At 35.8% G+C, this 17,296-nt stretch overlaps 3 protein-coding genes across 3 annotated transcripts; 2 read left to right on the forward strand and 1 right to left on the reverse strand.

Annotated features, from left to right (window-relative positions):
* The first annotated feature begins 1,293 nt into the window (after positions 1–1,293).
* ADK2 (adenosine kinase 2) lies at positions 1,294–4,851 on the forward strand. Its single transcript, XM_007027299.3, has 12 exons — positions 1,294–1,488; positions 1,612–1,665; positions 2,409–2,455; positions 2,577–2,608; positions 2,708–2,809; positions 3,092–3,159; positions 3,314–3,390; positions 3,552–3,649; positions 3,734–3,804; positions 3,886–3,952; positions 4,035–4,218; positions 4,478–4,851. Exons 1-12 carry the CDS (start codon positions 1,406–1,408, stop codon positions 4,618–4,620), a joined length of 1,026 nt encoding a protein of 341 aa, XP_007027361.1. The 5' UTR covers positions 1,294–1,405; the 3' UTR covers positions 4,621–4,851.
* A 1,248-nt stretch (positions 4,852–6,099) lies between these two features.
* Positions 6,100–7,954, forward strand: LOC18597978 (uncharacterized). The gene has a single exon (XM_018122294.2). It carries the CDS (start codon positions 6,281–6,283, stop codon positions 7,616–7,618), a length of 1,338 nt encoding a protein of 445 aa, XP_017977783.2. The 5' UTR covers positions 6,100–6,280; the 3' UTR covers positions 7,619–7,954.
* Positions 7,955–10,853: 2,899 nt separating this feature from the next.
* Positions 10,854–11,337, reverse strand: LOC18597979 (SAUR-like auxin-responsive protein family). The gene has a single exon (XM_088806795.1). The coding sequence runs from the start codon at positions 11,269–11,271 to the stop codon at positions 10,900–10,902; it is 372 nt and encodes a 123-aa protein (XP_088662921.1). The 5' UTR covers positions 11,272–11,337; the 3' UTR covers positions 10,854–10,899.
* Positions 11,338–17,296: the final 5,959 nt, after the last annotated feature.

The following is a 17,296-nucleotide window of genomic DNA, read 5'->3' on the forward strand; positions in this document are numbered from 1 at the left end:
ATAAGGAGTTGTGGTTCAATTCTTGTGATACCAATAACTTTGTCTTAACTTTAAAATTTCTATATTAATAGAAAATTCAAATATTCAAGATACTCTCTATTATGCATAATATTATTAATATTACAAACTAGTGGGGGATTGTTAGATAATTTGTAACATAAAGAAATCTTATTCAAATGTGATTATTCAAATTAAAGTGACTATTTAAATTAAATATCTATTTAGATTAAGACATAACTATTAAATAAAAAGAAGTATTTTCAAACGTATCTATTGAAATACGTTGATTAATTATTCAGTATTTTAAACAGACACATCTTTTAAAACTTAACAAGATATGTCTGTTGAAACAAATTAGACACAATCTTTTAATACTTATAGAAGAAACGTATATTTAACCAGGCTTCATTCGTTCAAAATATTCTATAATAGATTTGTTGTATCCTGAAGAATCATTGTTTATAAATTCTCATATCAAACAATAACTTAAAAAAAAGAATATTACAATACACCTCAAATCTCTTTTTTTCTTTTCTTATTTTGTTTTCTAGCAAGGGATATTGGAAGGTCCACACCCCCCCCCCCCCCCCCCGAAGGGGCATACTATCCACTATTCCTTGCTGGCTACGGGGCTGCTGCTGGTTCTTTTGTTAGGGAAACTTTTTCTTTAATGAAATTTTCTATTTGCCTTTTAAAATATTTTTCCAATATTTTGAAAAAAAAAATATGTTGGTAAATTAATTTTTTTATTAATTAATATATAAAATTAATAAATTATTAATTTGTTAATTAAAGAATAGTTTAATTAATTCATAAATTTTTATAACTTTTAAATACTAATTTATAAAAATTTTACTGCACGAAAAGAAGAAGGGATGCATAAAGGACAAACGATTTTTTTCCCAAAATGCCTACGCCCACAAGGCCCAACCCTCAGCAAGGAGGGTCATGGCTACTACTAAGCAGCTAAGCCCAAGTCCAAACGAAGTTCCTATTTTTATTCATCTGAAAATAATTAACTTAACATCATGATATAGTAATTTTTATATTTAAAAAAATGAAAAAAAGCTAATTCTTTTATCTAAATAAGTGTATCTTTAATAATGAAAAAAAAAAAAAACAGAGCTTGTGGTCATAGTTAAACAGGGCTTTCATTTACCAACCATAGAGAGAGGAATATGTCCAAAGCTTGAAAGGTGGCAACAAAATGGGGGACTTTTTTTTAAATAAAGACTAAATAGCGGCTAAGTGGGTTGGTGAGGTGGGGACACGCCAGTCTCAGTATGGGCCTATAAACTTTGAATTACTCAAATCCTTTTCCCAACCAAGATCTAAGAGTCTCCTACTCTCACTCCAACCTCTTGTTTGATTTCCCCTCACCAAATAATCGCCGACAACCCAAAAAATGGCCTACGAAAGAATTCTGTTGGGGATGGGCAATCCTCTCCTTGACATTTCAGCTGTCGTGGACGAAGATTTCTTGAAAAAGTACGGTTGGAACAATTTTGGATGATTTTATTGTTTTATGGGATATGTTTTGTAATGTTGGGACTTGGGATCGGTTTTTGTTGTGGAATCTAAAGTTGGGTTTTGGTTTTGGTTTGGTTTCAGGTACGATGTCAAGTTGAACAATGCAATTCTGGCTGAGGAGAAACACATACCCATGTAAGCAAAAATTTTGTCTCTGTTTTCAAGGTCAAATGATTTGTTTTTGTTAACTTCTGTTAATTACCATTTCTGTGTAAACAGATCAACTGGAAGCTGTAATTTGTTATTTATAGTTTTAGTTTATCTATTTAAACATTTCCTTCACCTGACTTGGGCGCGTGTACACACGGCCTTATTTGATATAATAGATCAAGTTTTTTTATTCATTTCCGGCCGTTGATTTGCAGCTTTAGCTAGTTGTGCGTGTAGACAAATTGATGGTCAATCTACATGAAGGAAACTGTAATGATAGTTTGGGAAAGATTATGTGTGTTCCTTTGTAGTTTAGAGCGAAGGTTGATAAGCTTAAGTATTAAACACCATCAATATAGAGTAAAATCTGAACATATGACAAAAGATTGGGTTGCACCACATGTTGATCATCCAATATTTAGGGCGAATTCGACTTCTCGCCATGCAGTTTAAGATGAAAAACTATAGTATTTCATTTTAGAATCAATTTTGTTAAGGAGAAGGTCAATTCTGTCATGCTCCTTTAGAAAATAGATAGAGCTTTTGGGGTCTCACTTGACCTAGTAGGTTTGAAATGATATGATCTGTTGGTTGAAAATTTGAGGTTCAAGTGTGTTGTTGGGTTCAACATTATACAGTTTCCACCTTCCACAGGATACATTTATCCTTGTTAATCACTCTTGTTTACAAGCACAGTATGCACCTTTCTTAATGGCTCTCTATGACAGGTATGAAGAAATGGCTTCAAACCCCAATGTAGAGTATATTGCTGGAGGTAATGCATAGATTGCCTTGGTATATGATTTTGAAAGAAAGAAAAAAAAGATGTTGGAATTTGAATTTTCAATCAGAACTTGGTGGACAATAATGATTCTCCTCACTTTTATTTTGTGCAGGAGCTACTCAAAATTCAATCAAAGTTGCACAGGTAAATCATAGTGCCTTTTTATTTTGGTTGGACCTTTGGAAAAATGCAGTCATAACATTTATTGTTACCATAGTTTGAGTTTCTTTTTGCCTCATGCAGTGGATGCTTCAAATTCCTGGTGCAACTAGTTACATGGGTTGCATTGGGAAGGACAAGTTTGGGGAGGAAATGAAGAAGAACTCAACAGCTGCTGGTGTTAATGTGAGCCCTGTTTCTGAACCATTTTCCTTTAACCTCCGAAAGAGTTGAAAAGAAAAGTGAGAAAAGGCAAAAAAAAAAGGGAGCATTATATTGTTTTCTGATTTCAGTTCCACACAGCTTTAAGCATAATAGATTATGCTTCTTTTGTTATTTCCTTCCACCTTCGTACTTCTGGATGCATAATTATTTTGAGTTGCATTTTTGCACTTCTTAATCTTTGGAATTGATCTTTGGAATTGAAAATAATATATTGTTAATGTTTTATGATGCACATTAAATCAGGTTCAATATCTTGAGGATGAATCTGCACCAACAGGAACTTGTGCTGTTTGTGTTGTGGGTGGTGAAAGGTCAGCTTGACAATGAGCTTGCTTTTCCTTATTTCTTCTATGCTGCCAATTCGCTGTTGTACTTTCTTTTGTTTGCTCCAATTATTAAGATGTAATGCAACATTTATGTCTTATCTACTGGAGTAGCAATATTCACTCTTAAATCTATCTGTAGGTCACTCATTGCAAATTTATCAGCTGCAAATTGCTACAAGTCTGAGCATTTGAAGAGGCCTGAGAATTGGGCATTGGGTACACTTTTCTTTTATTTTCTTGGATTTGGCTTTCTTTTTCTTATTTTGGTCTAACTATACATTAACTTACTCCAATGAGAATAATTGAAACGAACAATTTGATTTCTGTCTGTTATTCCTTCTAGGGACTAACTTGTTTATAAAATATTTTTTGTGCAGTTGAGAAGGCCAAGTACTTCTATATTGCTGGATTTTTTCTCACCGTATCTCCTGATTCCATCCAGCTTGTTGCTGAACATGCAGCTGCAAATAACAAGGTATATTATGTTTACACAACTGAAATCCCTCTTTGTGCTTCTGCTCACTGGCTTAGTGGCCTGACATGTTAATTTTGTCTGCAGGTGTTCTCAATGAATCTTTCTGCTCCATTTATTTGTGAGTTCTTCAAGGACGCACAGGAGAAAGTTTTACCGTAAGCATTCTATCATATTTTTCTGCAGTGGAAGTTAATGTACATGTACTGAAAAAAATCTGTGGACTTATTGTTGCTCAGGTATATGGACTTTGTCTTTGGCAATGAGACAGAGGCAAGAACCTTCTCAAAGGTTCATGGCTGGGAGGTAATAGCTGTTAACTATTAGATTCTATGATGGATGCCTTATGTTTCATATTTGACCTATTTGGGCTGCTTCTGCTGTCCAGACTGATGATGTTGCGGAGATAGCCTTGAAGATTTCTCAGTGGCCAAAAGCATCTGGAACATTCAAGAGGATTACTGTTATTACTCAAGGTGCAGATCCTGTTGTTGTTGCTGAGGATGGGAAAGTGAAGCAATTCCCTGTAATATTGTTACCCAAGGAAAAACTTGTTGATACCAATGGTGCAGGTATACGGTCTTTCACCTTTGCTTCCAATACTTGAAAACTGTAAATGCTAAATGAACTACAATATGAGACATTCCTAGGAAACAGAAGGGTAGGGAGAGGAGGCTGGGGAGGGTGGAAGAGTGGATGCAAGAAGAAATAATTATGAGTAGTTGTCATATGCTCTACCTTTGGTTCTATTTGGCATATCAGTGTGTCAAAAAATACAATCATAACCTTGTGATGGAGTCAGTGTTAACAATTTTCTACTACTTTCTGTAGGTGATGCATTTGTTGGAGGCTTTCTTTCACAATTGGTTCAAGGGAAGCCCATAGACGTCTGTGTAAAGGCTGGCTGCTATGCATCCAATGTTATCATCCAAAGGTCTGGCTGCACATATCCACAAAAGCCCGAGTTTAACTAAGCTATTCCACTTAATTGGCCTTCTCTCCGGTTGTTTTAAATTTTGATTGTTGAGAACCCTCTTGCTAATGTTCGTTCTTTGTACTGTGCTTTTTATTCGCTGGTCATTACCACTGCTGTTTCCAGAAATAGCCTGAGAAAATTGTTATATGAGAATAACATTTTATCCCCATGTTGAAATTGGAGGAAAAGAAAGGCAAAAAGGAGAGAACTCAACTATTTTACCCTATCATTGTCATTTCTACATTCTTGCATTTGAGAGCAGGCTACAAGTCTTGTTATGACCTTAATTTTTGCTCCATGTGCTTGCATTAAGGGTTAAGCACCCTTCAAGACCTTATTTAAAGCATGCATTAGAATATCAAACCATAACCGTGCTACAGTCTACCTCAAACGGTACTAGTTGAAGAAAGAGTTAATATTATGTCCTATAAGCCAGTCAGTTGGATATAGGGGATATATTATTGTTATTTTTAGCTTTACATTTAATTAAAGCTTTCTTTATCTTTATGTTTATAATTGTTTTTTTTTATGGAATTAGAAGCAAAGAGTTATAAAGTGTTATGATTTATGAGATTTGTATTATATCAGAGCATAATTCTTAAATGTTTCTAGTTAATGTTTAATCAAGATTGGATATATATTGATAAAGTTGCAGACTTGTATAGTCAACCCATGCTTCCAAAACCGAAGGGCAGAATGTGGGCAGGAACCCATTCTGAAGCCACCATTTCTCCACCATCATGATCAAATAGAAATGATCCGGTTTGGTTGCAGTCTTTGAGAGTGAAATGCAATTTACCCTAAACTTTTCCTTAACCATAACCGGATGACCCTTTCTGGAAGGGAATAATGATGGAAATAAGGATCAAAATTTACCAATTTGATCTTGGCCTTCGCTACCGGTCCTTCGGAAAGGTGAACGGAATCAGATTCACTTGGTCGGAACCAAGTGGTTCCCGCATTCTTGGAATCTTTCTATTTGTAACTAAAAGCTAAAGTAAAATCAACAAGTATATATTACTACTAGTTTTTTTTTTAAACTTAAATTTTTTTTTAATTACTTAAGAAGTTTTAAATAAATTTTTATTTTTTGATTATATTCAATTAAATTTTTTTATTTTTAATTTAAATCAAATGAGTCTTATATATAATGATACGTTGATAAAACATGATAATATAATTATATATAATTTTTTATTATTTTTGTTAATGTTATATGGATAAAAAAAGATAAAAAAAGTTTTGATTAATAATAATTAATTAACTATTAATCGGTACAGAAATTTGACTGAATGTAATTGAAAAAATAATTTACTTAAATTTATTTAAATAATTTTAATTCTTTTAAAAATTGAGATAAAAAGTACTGTCCTTTAGTATATCTTTACTCAGCACGGATCAATCTCGGCCCTAGTGTGGACCCAACAATTAGACACAGGCCCATGATAATTTCCAGGGCCGGACCCTTTTCAAGCCGCGCTCCTTTCCTCTTACTTTCCACCCAATTCCAACGAACCCAAAAGAACATGGAAAAGAACGAAAATTCTTAAAACCAAGAAAGGAAAACAGAAAAACAGAATCCCATTCTGTCAATTCTCGCACCTATGCCTCACTTCCTACAAATCTGAACCCCAACGCAAAAAAAAAAAAAAACCGCCATGACCGATCATCACCACCGGTTCGGCCAGCTACGGTCCACATCCCAGATCCTAAAAAAGACTGCCGTGCAATTCACCGCCCACCCTTTCGCATTCCTCTTCCTTTCTTTCCTCCTCCTCTCTTTCCGTTCCTTAGTTGAATCCGGTTCTCTGCTCCTCACCTCCTTCATCGACCGCGATCCTTCTTTCAAATCCCTCCTTTCCCGCCTCGACCTCCACCCTTCACACCCTCACGCGCGTCTCCACCCCACTCGTCGCCCCACGCGCCGTCCTTTCCTCCACCTCACGCGCGTCGGCACTCTCGACGACGACTTCTTTTCTTCCGACGACGATCACCGCGACCGCTCCCCCTTCGGTTCTTTCCCAAACCGCCCCCTCAATGGCACGCCGGTGTTTCTTTCCAACTTCGACACTAAATTGGGGTTTTCGGATTTCGTTGCCGATAACGGAATTCTGCTGCCCGAAATTGTTCGTTATGGAGTCAAATTTAAAGCAGCCTCGTTTGACTACGAAAATAACGAAGGTGAACAACAAGAAGAAAGAATTGTGGATTTTCAGTTCGTTTATAAAGGATTGGAGTTGGGACGACGTGACGCGGCGGCGCTGTTCTTTCTCGTCAGCTTTTTATCGGCAGCTTATGGATGGGTAATTCTAGGGTTTACAGCGATTTACTCTTTGGTCTTGGGTGTTCTTTTTGTTACAGTTGTTAATGACTTGATTGGAAGATTTGTTTCCTTTTTTGGGGCTTTTTGGGATGGGTCGAAAATGGGTTTGAAAAGACTCACTGGGTTCGTTTTAATGAAATGGGCGGTGAGAGACGCGGTGACCCAGCTTCTTGGATTATGGTATTTCGGAGAAATTGAGGATCATTACTCGTTTTTCAAGCTTTTTGTTAGGTTAAAGTTGATGCCTTTTTCAGTTATGTCACCGTGGATTAGGGGTTTCGAGAAGGAGATTTCAGGGTTTTTATTTACGTGGTTTTTGGTGGATACTTTAGTTTCATTTGCATTTTCATTAGCTGCTTGGATTGCTATTGTGGATTCGAGGAGAACCGGGAGGGAAATTATTAAAGAAGGTTGTTATTTGATGTCAACAATGTTGAACCAAGCGATACAGATTAAGTGTTACGAAGCTATCGTAGGTGGGTCTCTTGCAAGATGGGTTTTGACTTTTATAGGTGGGGAATTTTTCGCTACCCTTATTCAGGCAGCTTTGGAGGTGTACTTCATGTTAGCTTGGTTGATATTTTACTTTGTGGCTAGGTGTAGGGAAGCTACTGCAGAGGGTAGGAGGTATGGGAGGAGAGAATTGGAGGCTTTGATTGATGGACTTAGATGATACTCAAGTGGGAAAAAAATGGGTGAAAGTTACTTCTGCTGCTAGAATTTTCGACTGTGACGCTGAAGATAGCTGAAGATGGCGGCAATCTTTCAACGCTTAGAGTCTTCCTGTTTTTGCAGTGCTAGCGATGCAATACTGCCATTGTTTGTTGTAAGAACCTGCCAATGCATTGCATGTACTTTTATCACGAGGCAATATATTACCTGTGTATATTTTCCACAACATTGCTTCTCTGTGTATATTCTGTTGCAATCAATTGTTTTTTACTGCTTTGCAGTACTTGTTCCTTGCTGGTATCAATGAGAATGGTAATGGTTTCCCATGCCCCAAATAGCACTTATGTTGTTATACATAAGACCATTATCTTTGTGGTGTGGCTTTTGTCCCTTTCCTCTTTGTGCTTATGATAATGTTATGAATTTCTGTATTTGCACTGAATGAGCCTTTTCTTGTTCCCACTTTTGATGGGAAAATTTTGTTAGTAAGATGCCATCTCGCATATGTTATCTTGTAGTCCATTAAATTATTAAACGAGAAAAAAGTAAAGGCTTTAAGTTTGGAATGCTGGATAACCTTAGTGAGTGTGCATTCTACTGTCTTGTAGAGTTAATTTGATGAGCTTTAGGAACGAGACAATCTTAGACAACTGCATCAGACTGACAAGGTTATTTATGGGGGACATGATGAATGCAAAGTTGGTTGGTGAAGAGAAGTAAATAAGAGTTTACTTATGAAAGGTGCACTTCAGGTCTTGCCTAAATATCCTACCTGCTTGCTTTCGCTGTGAGTTTTTTACTTTTCCATTTTATTGGAGTGAGGAATAGTATAAGAGGTTGTAGAAATTGAGTGGGAGGCATGCTGGCAATATGCGTTTAATGCTGTGATGGGCAGATTATTGGGATGTGACATGCAATTTTAGCAAATATTGGATGATGTTTCTAAGTTATGGTTTCAGAAGGAGAGAAAATCTGAGTTGGAAATAACGTGTTTTGACATGGGCCGAGATGAGAAGTGAGATAAAAGAATGCAACAATGCCTAGATTATGGCAGGTTCTGCTTGTTTTTAACCTTTTTGTATTTATGATTTTTTAAGGTTATAAAAAGTTGCTTGTAGTTGTGAAATTGCAGAGGTCTGTGGAAGTTCATTCAAGCTGGCTTGGTGGATTAAGATTTAAGGGGATCCATAGACAAGTTGAAGACCCTCTTTTATCTTTACAAATTTTAAATCACTAAAATGATGTAAGATAGATTTAAATTGTGAACGTTATCCTCAAAATGTGTTTCGTTATTCCAATGTTTTTGGCTGTTGAATAGCAGCACGTATGAAGCAACTCTTTTGCCATTATTGTTGGGCGGGTCCAGTTGTATTGGATTGGATTGGATTTTAAGACAAGCTTTTGGGCCTTGGCCTCCAAAACACATTTACCTCTATGCTGGTGGCAATCTGATGGCTGTCAATATTGTTTCTCATATGGCTAAGGATCTTATCATAAGCCTCATCTGTGCATGTGCTCCTACTAAGTGTTGTGACAGAGTGCTTGTAGGATGTTTTTATGATTTTCAGACTATTTGATAGTTTTTCAAATATAAATGCATTTTAGTCGATAGGGGTTTTTCCGTTCTGATGACTCCACTATTATGCTGTGAGCGATTTGGACAAGTCTACTTTGGTCCTTTGCATGGACTCTTGAGCGAGTTTGGATTAATGATGTGTAGATTTGTTGTTATACGTAGACTGAGTTTGTTTCTGTATCTATTCATCTTGTTGTTGTAGACAATTTGACTTCTGATGCTAATGTGCAAAGAATACTCTTCAAGAATCAATTGCATGTCAATTGGTGTATGATTTTTAGCTCAATATTTTGAGAAATTTATCATTTCACTACTGTTCCTGTACTTTTAAGATGTCAAAACTATCAGTGCTCCTCGCAGAATTGTTGTCCACTAGTTGATTGCCTTCTCTTTTAGTTTTATGTTTTTGTAATACAAGTGTCTGGTAGGAAAGAATTACTTAATGGAAGTGTTGGTGAATGAAGAAGTTGGGAACCTGGGAATACGCAAGAGCTACTGGAGATTATAATAATTATGTGAAATCTGTGAAAAAGTGCACGATGGAACACTTAAGTGCTACTTGTTATGTTATGCCCTAAAATTGTTTCGGCTTTTTGTTTATCTATTTGTAGCATGAAGTATGGTTTGTTTTACTTTGCTTATTTTTCACCGTGCTAGCCTTCATCATGTAATCTTAAGTTAGTGCTTGAGCCATCTCTTGGCTTTTGTATGGTGTTTCTTGTTGAGAGAATTTCTGAGAATCTTAAAATGGAAGCAAATTGCTAAATCTTGCTTTCCCAGTGTCAATCTGGTTTTCTTTTGAGGACCAAAGCTGAAGAAATGCTTTGACTTTGATCTTGCATTCAATGTTTCCCATAGCTGAGGATCATAACTTTCTCATCTTTTGACTTGTAACCTTGCATCATGCATGTTGCATGCTAACATTGTCTGATCGGCTGGGATTTGATTCTTTTCCGAGTTCCAAGCATTTTACTTGCCAATCTAGTCAAATATTTGGTTTTAAACACTTTTCCTCTAAAGTTCTGTTCATTCTTCTTGCAGCATTAGCTCCTGAAATTGTTAACCTAGACTAATCACAAAGAATCCTGCTTTCATAATATTGGCAACACCTTGAATGATTGATTCGTCTTGATAAATTACCTGCTTTGGGCGTGTATCTGTTTAATATGTAGCCTGCTGAATGGTAAATATCAGGGACAATGGCCTTGAGGAGAGTAAGCCGTAAGGAACATGTTTCTTACTCTCAGTGACGGCGATTTTCTATTATAGTAATATAAACAGAATTTATAGTTGTCTACTTCAGTAGGTGTTATTATTGTTTAAGTTTCAAAGATAAGGTAGAGTGGTAGGGGGAGGCCAGAGCTAATGAAACTGCCAGTTTTGGCCCAACTGGAACTGTCACGATGCTGTCAGCTGGTGGGGTTTTGTACAGCTTCTTGTTCAGTGTTGATCTGGTATCGTACCGTGTGTTTAACTCTGCTCTACATGCGCCAAAGAGCTTTCAAATCTTCACATGCCTTGAGGGTTTGAGGCCCTTAGAAACACAACTTACAAACGAGCCAAAACAGAAGTTAAAACATTTTTCAATTGAATTACATTTATAAGCTACAGAATTTATGTTACAAATGTCTTCTCAGTATAGTACATATTAGCGTTCTCACTAGGACTGGAACCTCGTGAATCAATCATATTTCTAGCATGAATTCCTAAAGACAATGGGAGAGCTTCCCAACTTCGGGAGAGCTAGCACAACGAACAACATCAAGGAACAGGCTTTCATCACAAGGAATACAGAGTTTGGAGTCAGTGGTAAAATCATATTCATCTTGAGCTTGATCCAGCAATGCCTTGAAAAGTGGGTGCTTGAGCAAGGTGATTTTAATTACAAACCTCTTATAGTTTTCACCAACATACACTACCAAGTGACCCTTGGGCACATCCCTAGGGATTGAGCTCTCTTGGTGGATGGAAGGCCACTTTGCCCACTGATAGCAGTACTCGCAACTGCCACAAGGTATGACTCTACTCCCCATCTTCCTCCATTTGCTAAGGCATGCCCTTAGAGTCTTCCCCTTCATTGTCTTCCAAGGAAATGAAAAGTAGATGATGGGGGGAAAAGAAGTTGCATATATCTATCCGGGATGGAGAAGTGTATAGTTGGTTGGATGGTTAAACAGAAGTGAAAGGAAGGGTTATATAGCAGTAGAATAGAAAAAGAGGCAGTGTCATTAAATGGTTGACATGACAGGTAGCTAAGAGATGGTGAGCTGAGCCAAAGTGTTGTAGTATATTTCTTAAGCTAAGCGCTGCTGTATAAGTCGGTTGCCGCGCTTTGTCGTGCTGTAGTTGAACCCTTCTTTTTTACTTTATAGTATTTGCGTCTTGATACGAAACTGCACGAACATGCATCTGATGATATAAAAGCTATACAAAGTAGAGTTATCGCTTCTAAGGTCAGACAGGAAGTCTCTCTCTTGCTCTGTTCAGAGAGAGAGAGGATGGTGCTTGATCAGTGATCTTTCGAAGAACTCGAAGTGAAGACCCCACAAGTTGAGAGTGGAAAAGATAAGATATGAAAGAGGGATGGGGATAAGCTTCTCGGGCAAAGTGCGATCCCACTTAAATTTTGGTTCTCCATAGTAATAGTAAAGCATTAATGGATATTGTAAAATATACACCAGTTTGCCCAGACTGAAAGGAAGGGAAAAAAGAAAGGCTTCATAAATCCTTCCTGTTTCAGTCATGTCAACCATTCATTGTTTTAGACAACATATTGCTTCTCTTCTGTAAGTTGAGCTTTGCTGGAAATCACTTTTGGTGAAAAATGATGTAAGATGAGCTAAGCCCTCCCCCACTAACACCATCATCTGTCCAGATTTTCTCTTGATGGAAGCAGCAATTTCTGGCCTTTGTGTTTCCAATGGCTGCTTTGCTCACTTTTCAGCTATAAAAGTTATCTTAGATCTTGGATTGCAGGGGTTTGGGAAAATCCGTGTACAATTTTAGTTCCATGGTCAAATAGACTTTCCTTTATAGCTGGGCATGCTGCAGCTGTGCTCTGCAGCTGGATTTGGGATAAGTTTTGCGTATCTCTGCACCCTGTCTGTGCATGCATGTAATGGGCTATTTACTGCAAGACAAGGATGGAGAGAAGCCACTTAGGTTGCAGTCTCTGCACAAGGACAAACCAAATAAAAAAACCAGAGAATGGAAGTCGCACATCGAATCTTACAATGATCCTTCCAACCGTTGATAGTTGGAAACATTCCGTACTTAAAATTTCTTTGGCTCCATATCTTACTGACCAAACCAATAGTTTATAGGCTCTCTTAGCTTGAAAATATCCCTCCATTAATATATTCATGATTTGTTCTAATGCATTTGAATTCTGCTTAATGGATTCCAGAACTTGAGCAAGCCAAAAGAAGAAGAAACATGGGTCATAAAGATTGACAAAGACGAGTGAAGATAACTGTGCTTCCTTTTTCTCATTGTCCCTTAATTCTTTTAGGTCCATTTGTTGAAGTTATAGTTTTCTGAGACCGAGAGAGAGACGATTGAAAAGCCAGCACAGGGTTCATCCCCTGAAGACAAGATGTGCTGTACTCGGTCGTCTGAAGGGAAAAAGCGTCCCTCAGTTGTTCACATCATTCGAGTTAAGCTGCCATCAGTTCTGCAGACATGGTGAGAGAGACAGAGAACGAGGGAGGACAAAGGAGTTCAATTAATTAATATTCCCAAAGACTTCCATCTCTCTTACTTCGTCCTCAATTTTTTGGTTATGGTGGAAGGGAGCTCTGAATAGATATTTCCCTTTAGCTAACCGTAGGCCTAACAGTTTATAAATGCGAATGGAAGTCCTATACATCCTTGAGTGGAATTTCCATTAAAATCAAATGGGAACAAGTTCACGTTACCAATGCATTGCGGTGGTAGTACTAAGAAAAACAAGAAGCTCCTTTAAATACCTAACCACTAGTGGAGTTTTAATGGCGGTACAGGTACTCGGCATTTCGTTGACTTGGGATTCGGTGTGCCAACTTAATTAATTATTCATCATGATTCACAACGGATTGATTAATTATTATTTCCTTCTTTCTTACGCTAATTAATCAATACCATAGTTTTTATGTCAAAAATGAGTAAAATTTTAAATTTATTTAAATTTTTTTTTTGAATTTGTAAGTAAGAGATTTTTTTAATTAATAAATGTGATAATTTGAATTAAAATTATGAATCCGTGATAAATGGTATTGTAATTTATTTAACTTTTTACTAATACAGAACCCTTTGCTAGAGATATCAATACTAAGGTCGAAATGAGTCTCTCTCCTCTATCAAAGAAAGTGATTGGTCTTAGTTTATACACTTAATAGACATGTCAATTGTTACAAATCTTACGAATTTCACATCAATAAAAAATTAAATGAGTTTTAGATTTATATACTTAATAAGCATGGTAATTAAATTGAAAATATGAATTCGTGATTTAACACCTACATAATTATATCAATGAATGCTTAGACTTTAGATCTTTAGAACCACAACATTTATATACAAAAATGAACAACTTTTTATCTTATAAAAAAATCAAAATTCTTCAAAAAAAATTTATCCGATAATATATATATATATTTCTATTCAAAAATTAAATTTGAATCTTATTTTTTAAAATTAAAACCGTAATGATGGGGTTGTGTTTATAATCATTTGAAATGTCTATTTTCAACACCAAGAAAACAGTTTTACATGTATTCAAAAATATACATTGGTCACTAGAGAATTAATATTATATAGTGAAAACATTGGCAGGTCTACGTGGTAAAATATGGGTAATTGCAAAAAAAAAAACCTCCATGAAAGAGTGACATTAAGCTTAGTAAAGATTAACCATTGGAGAGGGAGGGGGGGTGAAACAATGTCTGAAGATGTAGGGAAGGTTGTTGTAGCCGGCGACAAAAGAGTCTCGATAGGGTGGGAGTGGGGCGAAGCTGAGGAGGGGACGTGGGTGCACATGAGGGTCGGGCCACCACACCCCATTCCAGGTCCAACCAAAGTCTTTCAGAGAGGGCTCGGTGGCTCACTCACCTACACGAACCACACAGCTTAAAAAGAGGGTTGGTGACACATCAAACCACTCATATTATTATGCATCGCCTCCCTAAGGCTTACCCATGTGTTCCCCAAACTCCCAATGATTTGATTGGACTTCCCTCTCAGTTTTTTTTTCTTTTTTTAATTTTTTAATCCAGCTCTTACACGTGCATTCTCCCGTTTCTCTTAGCTGTCATCCTCCCCTGACTATCATTTACAATCATATTTTTTAATTCCCTCAACCGCCTTCCTATGGCTCTCCCACTTCCCATTAATTCCTTCCCATGCTTCCCATTGGGAAGCAACAAGTTAAAAGATACTTTCCCCCCTTCCCCTGTTTCCTCTTTTCTGGCTTCCCTTTACTTTCTTTACCACTTTGCCTTTTCCATGGGGTCCGGGCATCATGGCCTAAATCCCTTTTATAGACTATCTTAGAAGATGCACTTCCCCGCATCCATCTTTTACGTCGAGTTCCACTCATTGATTGATACATACTTTTTTTTATATAAAAAATAAAATTTAAATCTCTTTTCCCTCGATCTTTCACATCGAGTTGATACACTCAAAATACTCTCCAAAAAGATAACCCGAAAGAGTATTTGGGTTTTATTTTTTGCAGCCCAATTCTGTCTTCATTTCTTAAAGTCAAAGATAAGGTGGGCTTGGGCTCAACTACGAGCCTACTATCTTCAATATGTAGCCCAATCCATTCAGCTTTCATTGATTTGAGTAACTCATTTCCTATTTTTCTTTTTCTTATTGACTAATTGGGTTTATATTCGATATACTATCACCTCACCAAATGTTGTCAACCCATTAGTGAAGTAAAAGTAAAATTTTTGAAAGATTTAAACGTAAATATTAAGTTTTTTAATAATTAATTAAATAGAAAATAAAAAATTTTCTTCTTTTGTTTTTCCCTCAACTTCATTACAAAAATCTTATATTTTTGCATGTTGTTTAATATATTGAAAAATTTATAAGATATATGATGTAAAATTACAACAATGGGAAGAGAAGATTTCTCCGACCATTTTATTCTAAGAGTACACAAACAGCTTGGTTAGGTTCCAAGTATTGAGCAGGCAGATTTTTATTTTAACAAATGAATTGGAACCCTGAAAGTGAGTGCTTTGTGGTGGGTTAGGACATCAGTGACACTTGTTAGAAAAATGGCTTGATCACAGCCTCGCCAATTAATGGAAATTTTAGAAAATTACTTCTCAGCCACTTGCTTTAGGTAGAAGCTTCTGGTACTTAATTAAGATGCTTTATTGCAACGATTTTCAATGGTTAGCAGCCCCACTAAAATCTTAAGGCTTGGGGTTGATTGGAACATACAAGGATGGTATAGAGAGTTCTCTCAGTTATATGCCAGATTATTATGTATGTTCATCATTTAGCTAAGGTAGGTACAAGGCTAGCTAAAGTTTTGACAATGATATTTATAGTAAGGACAGTAGTGCCTTTCAGAATTAGTAAGATCAAGAGGATAGAGTTTGTGTGATTTTTTTTTTATATATATATATATATAGGTTAATTGTTTATTTGGTATCTGAAAAGCTAATTGAATGATTTGTCTAAAGATTAGTTATTAATAAGAACATGCTACGTGTCTCAAAAATATCATGGCAATATATTACGTATTGTAATTTTATTAAATGTTTTAGATACATTACTTATTTAGTTAAAAAATGATAGTTTTGTTTTTAAATTAATGAATTCAAAAAAATTTTGAATATTTAATTATAATTTGAGTACAAAATGCGTATTTATTTCTATTTTCTTTTAAATTTTATTTTATCAAAAAATGTTTAGTAAACTCTCCCTACTTTTTAATAAAAGAAAAAAAACTAATGTTTTAAAAAGTTTATGAATTGCTCAAAAAAATTTAAATAAGTCTTTATTCTGTTGTTGTATTTAATCAAATTTTTATATTTTTATTTTGGGTTAAATAGACCTTTTACAAACAACGATTAACTAATTATCATTAGTCAAAATATTATTTTTCATTTTATGCTCGTGTAAAGCTGACATGGAGAAGGTAAAAATATCATGTAATCATATTATCATGTCATCAAAAAATACCATCACATTATCTATGATGACATGTTAACGTATCACGTCAATATCATGTGATATAAAAATGACAAGGGATGATTTGATTAATATTATTAATCAATTGTTAGTCTCAATGACTTATTTAAATTTTTTTTAATAATTTAATTTTTTTAAATATTATATGAAAAACAAAGCCATGATTGTTTTAGTTAAGTGCTTCACACAAAATCTATCCGACAATCATCATGTAACAAATGAAAGTAACATATCAATAAACCTGATCTAAGTTATTAGTAGAGAACAAGCCAAATTACAACGCTCACATGTTTGCATGTTGCTTGAATTGGCATGTGTTTGATGTGTCTGCCCTGCCTTGTCTACATGAGGTGTGCAAAACAGCCAGCATAAGGAAAAGAATTGCAGAGAAAGACCTAGCTCATACAGTAAAACTGAAAATGGACAGATGGGTTCTTATTAGGCTGCACACCCTAATAACAACAGAAGAAATTCAGCTTCCTTTAATTTGCATCAACATTGTGTCATAGATAAATGCAAAGCTGCCTTCTATGATTTGTCATCATAAAGCAACTCAACACATATGAAGACAATTATGTCTCATTGACTTGGTGTATAGCCATTATGTTTCCACTAACAAGGTGGAACTTCCCTATTAAGGCTGCTAATACAGCCAAAACTCTTCTCTCAAACTTTGGTTAGAGTGATTCTGGATGTTAGTTTTTTTTTTGGATTTATATTAAATTAATTTTACATTAAAAACTTATTTTTGTAACTTGAAATTTTATAAACTCCACTCAAATCTCTTTTCTTTTTGGGTGGAGACCCTGTTCGTCGTTTTTAATGCTCTTTATATCAACACTGGCTGATCTGTCTATAAAATGGCACCTAAACCCAACTGACCCCTATAGCTAACTAGCTTCCATGTACACT

Source organism: Theobroma cacao, chromosome 5 (genome assembly GCF_053813885.1).
Source record: "Theobroma cacao isolate CCN51 chromosome 5, ASM5381388v1, whole genome shotgun sequence".
NCBI lineage: Eukaryota > Viridiplantae > Streptophyta > Magnoliopsida > Malvales > Malvaceae > Theobroma > Theobroma cacao.

Coding starts and splice junctions, on each gene's coding strand:
- ADK2 (XM_007027299.3), top strand. CDS start 1,406: ATGGCCTACGAAAGAATTCTGTTGGGGATGGGCAATCCTCTCCTTGAC. Junction 3,650..3,733: donor ATGCAGCTGCAAATAACAAG/GTATATTATGTT, acceptor TTTTGTCTGCAG/GTGTTCTCAATGAATCTTTC. Junction 3,805..3,885: donor GCACAGGAGAAAGTTTTACC/GTAAGCATTCTA, acceptor ATTGTTGCTCAG/GTATATGGACTTTGTCTTTG.
- LOC18597978 (XM_018122294.2), top strand. CDS start 6,281: ATGACCGATCATCACCACCGGTTCGGCCAGCTACGGTCCACATCCCAG.
- LOC18597979 (XM_088806795.1), bottom strand. CDS start 11,271: ATGAAGGGGAAGACTCTAAGGGCATGCCTTAGCAAATGGAGGAAGATG.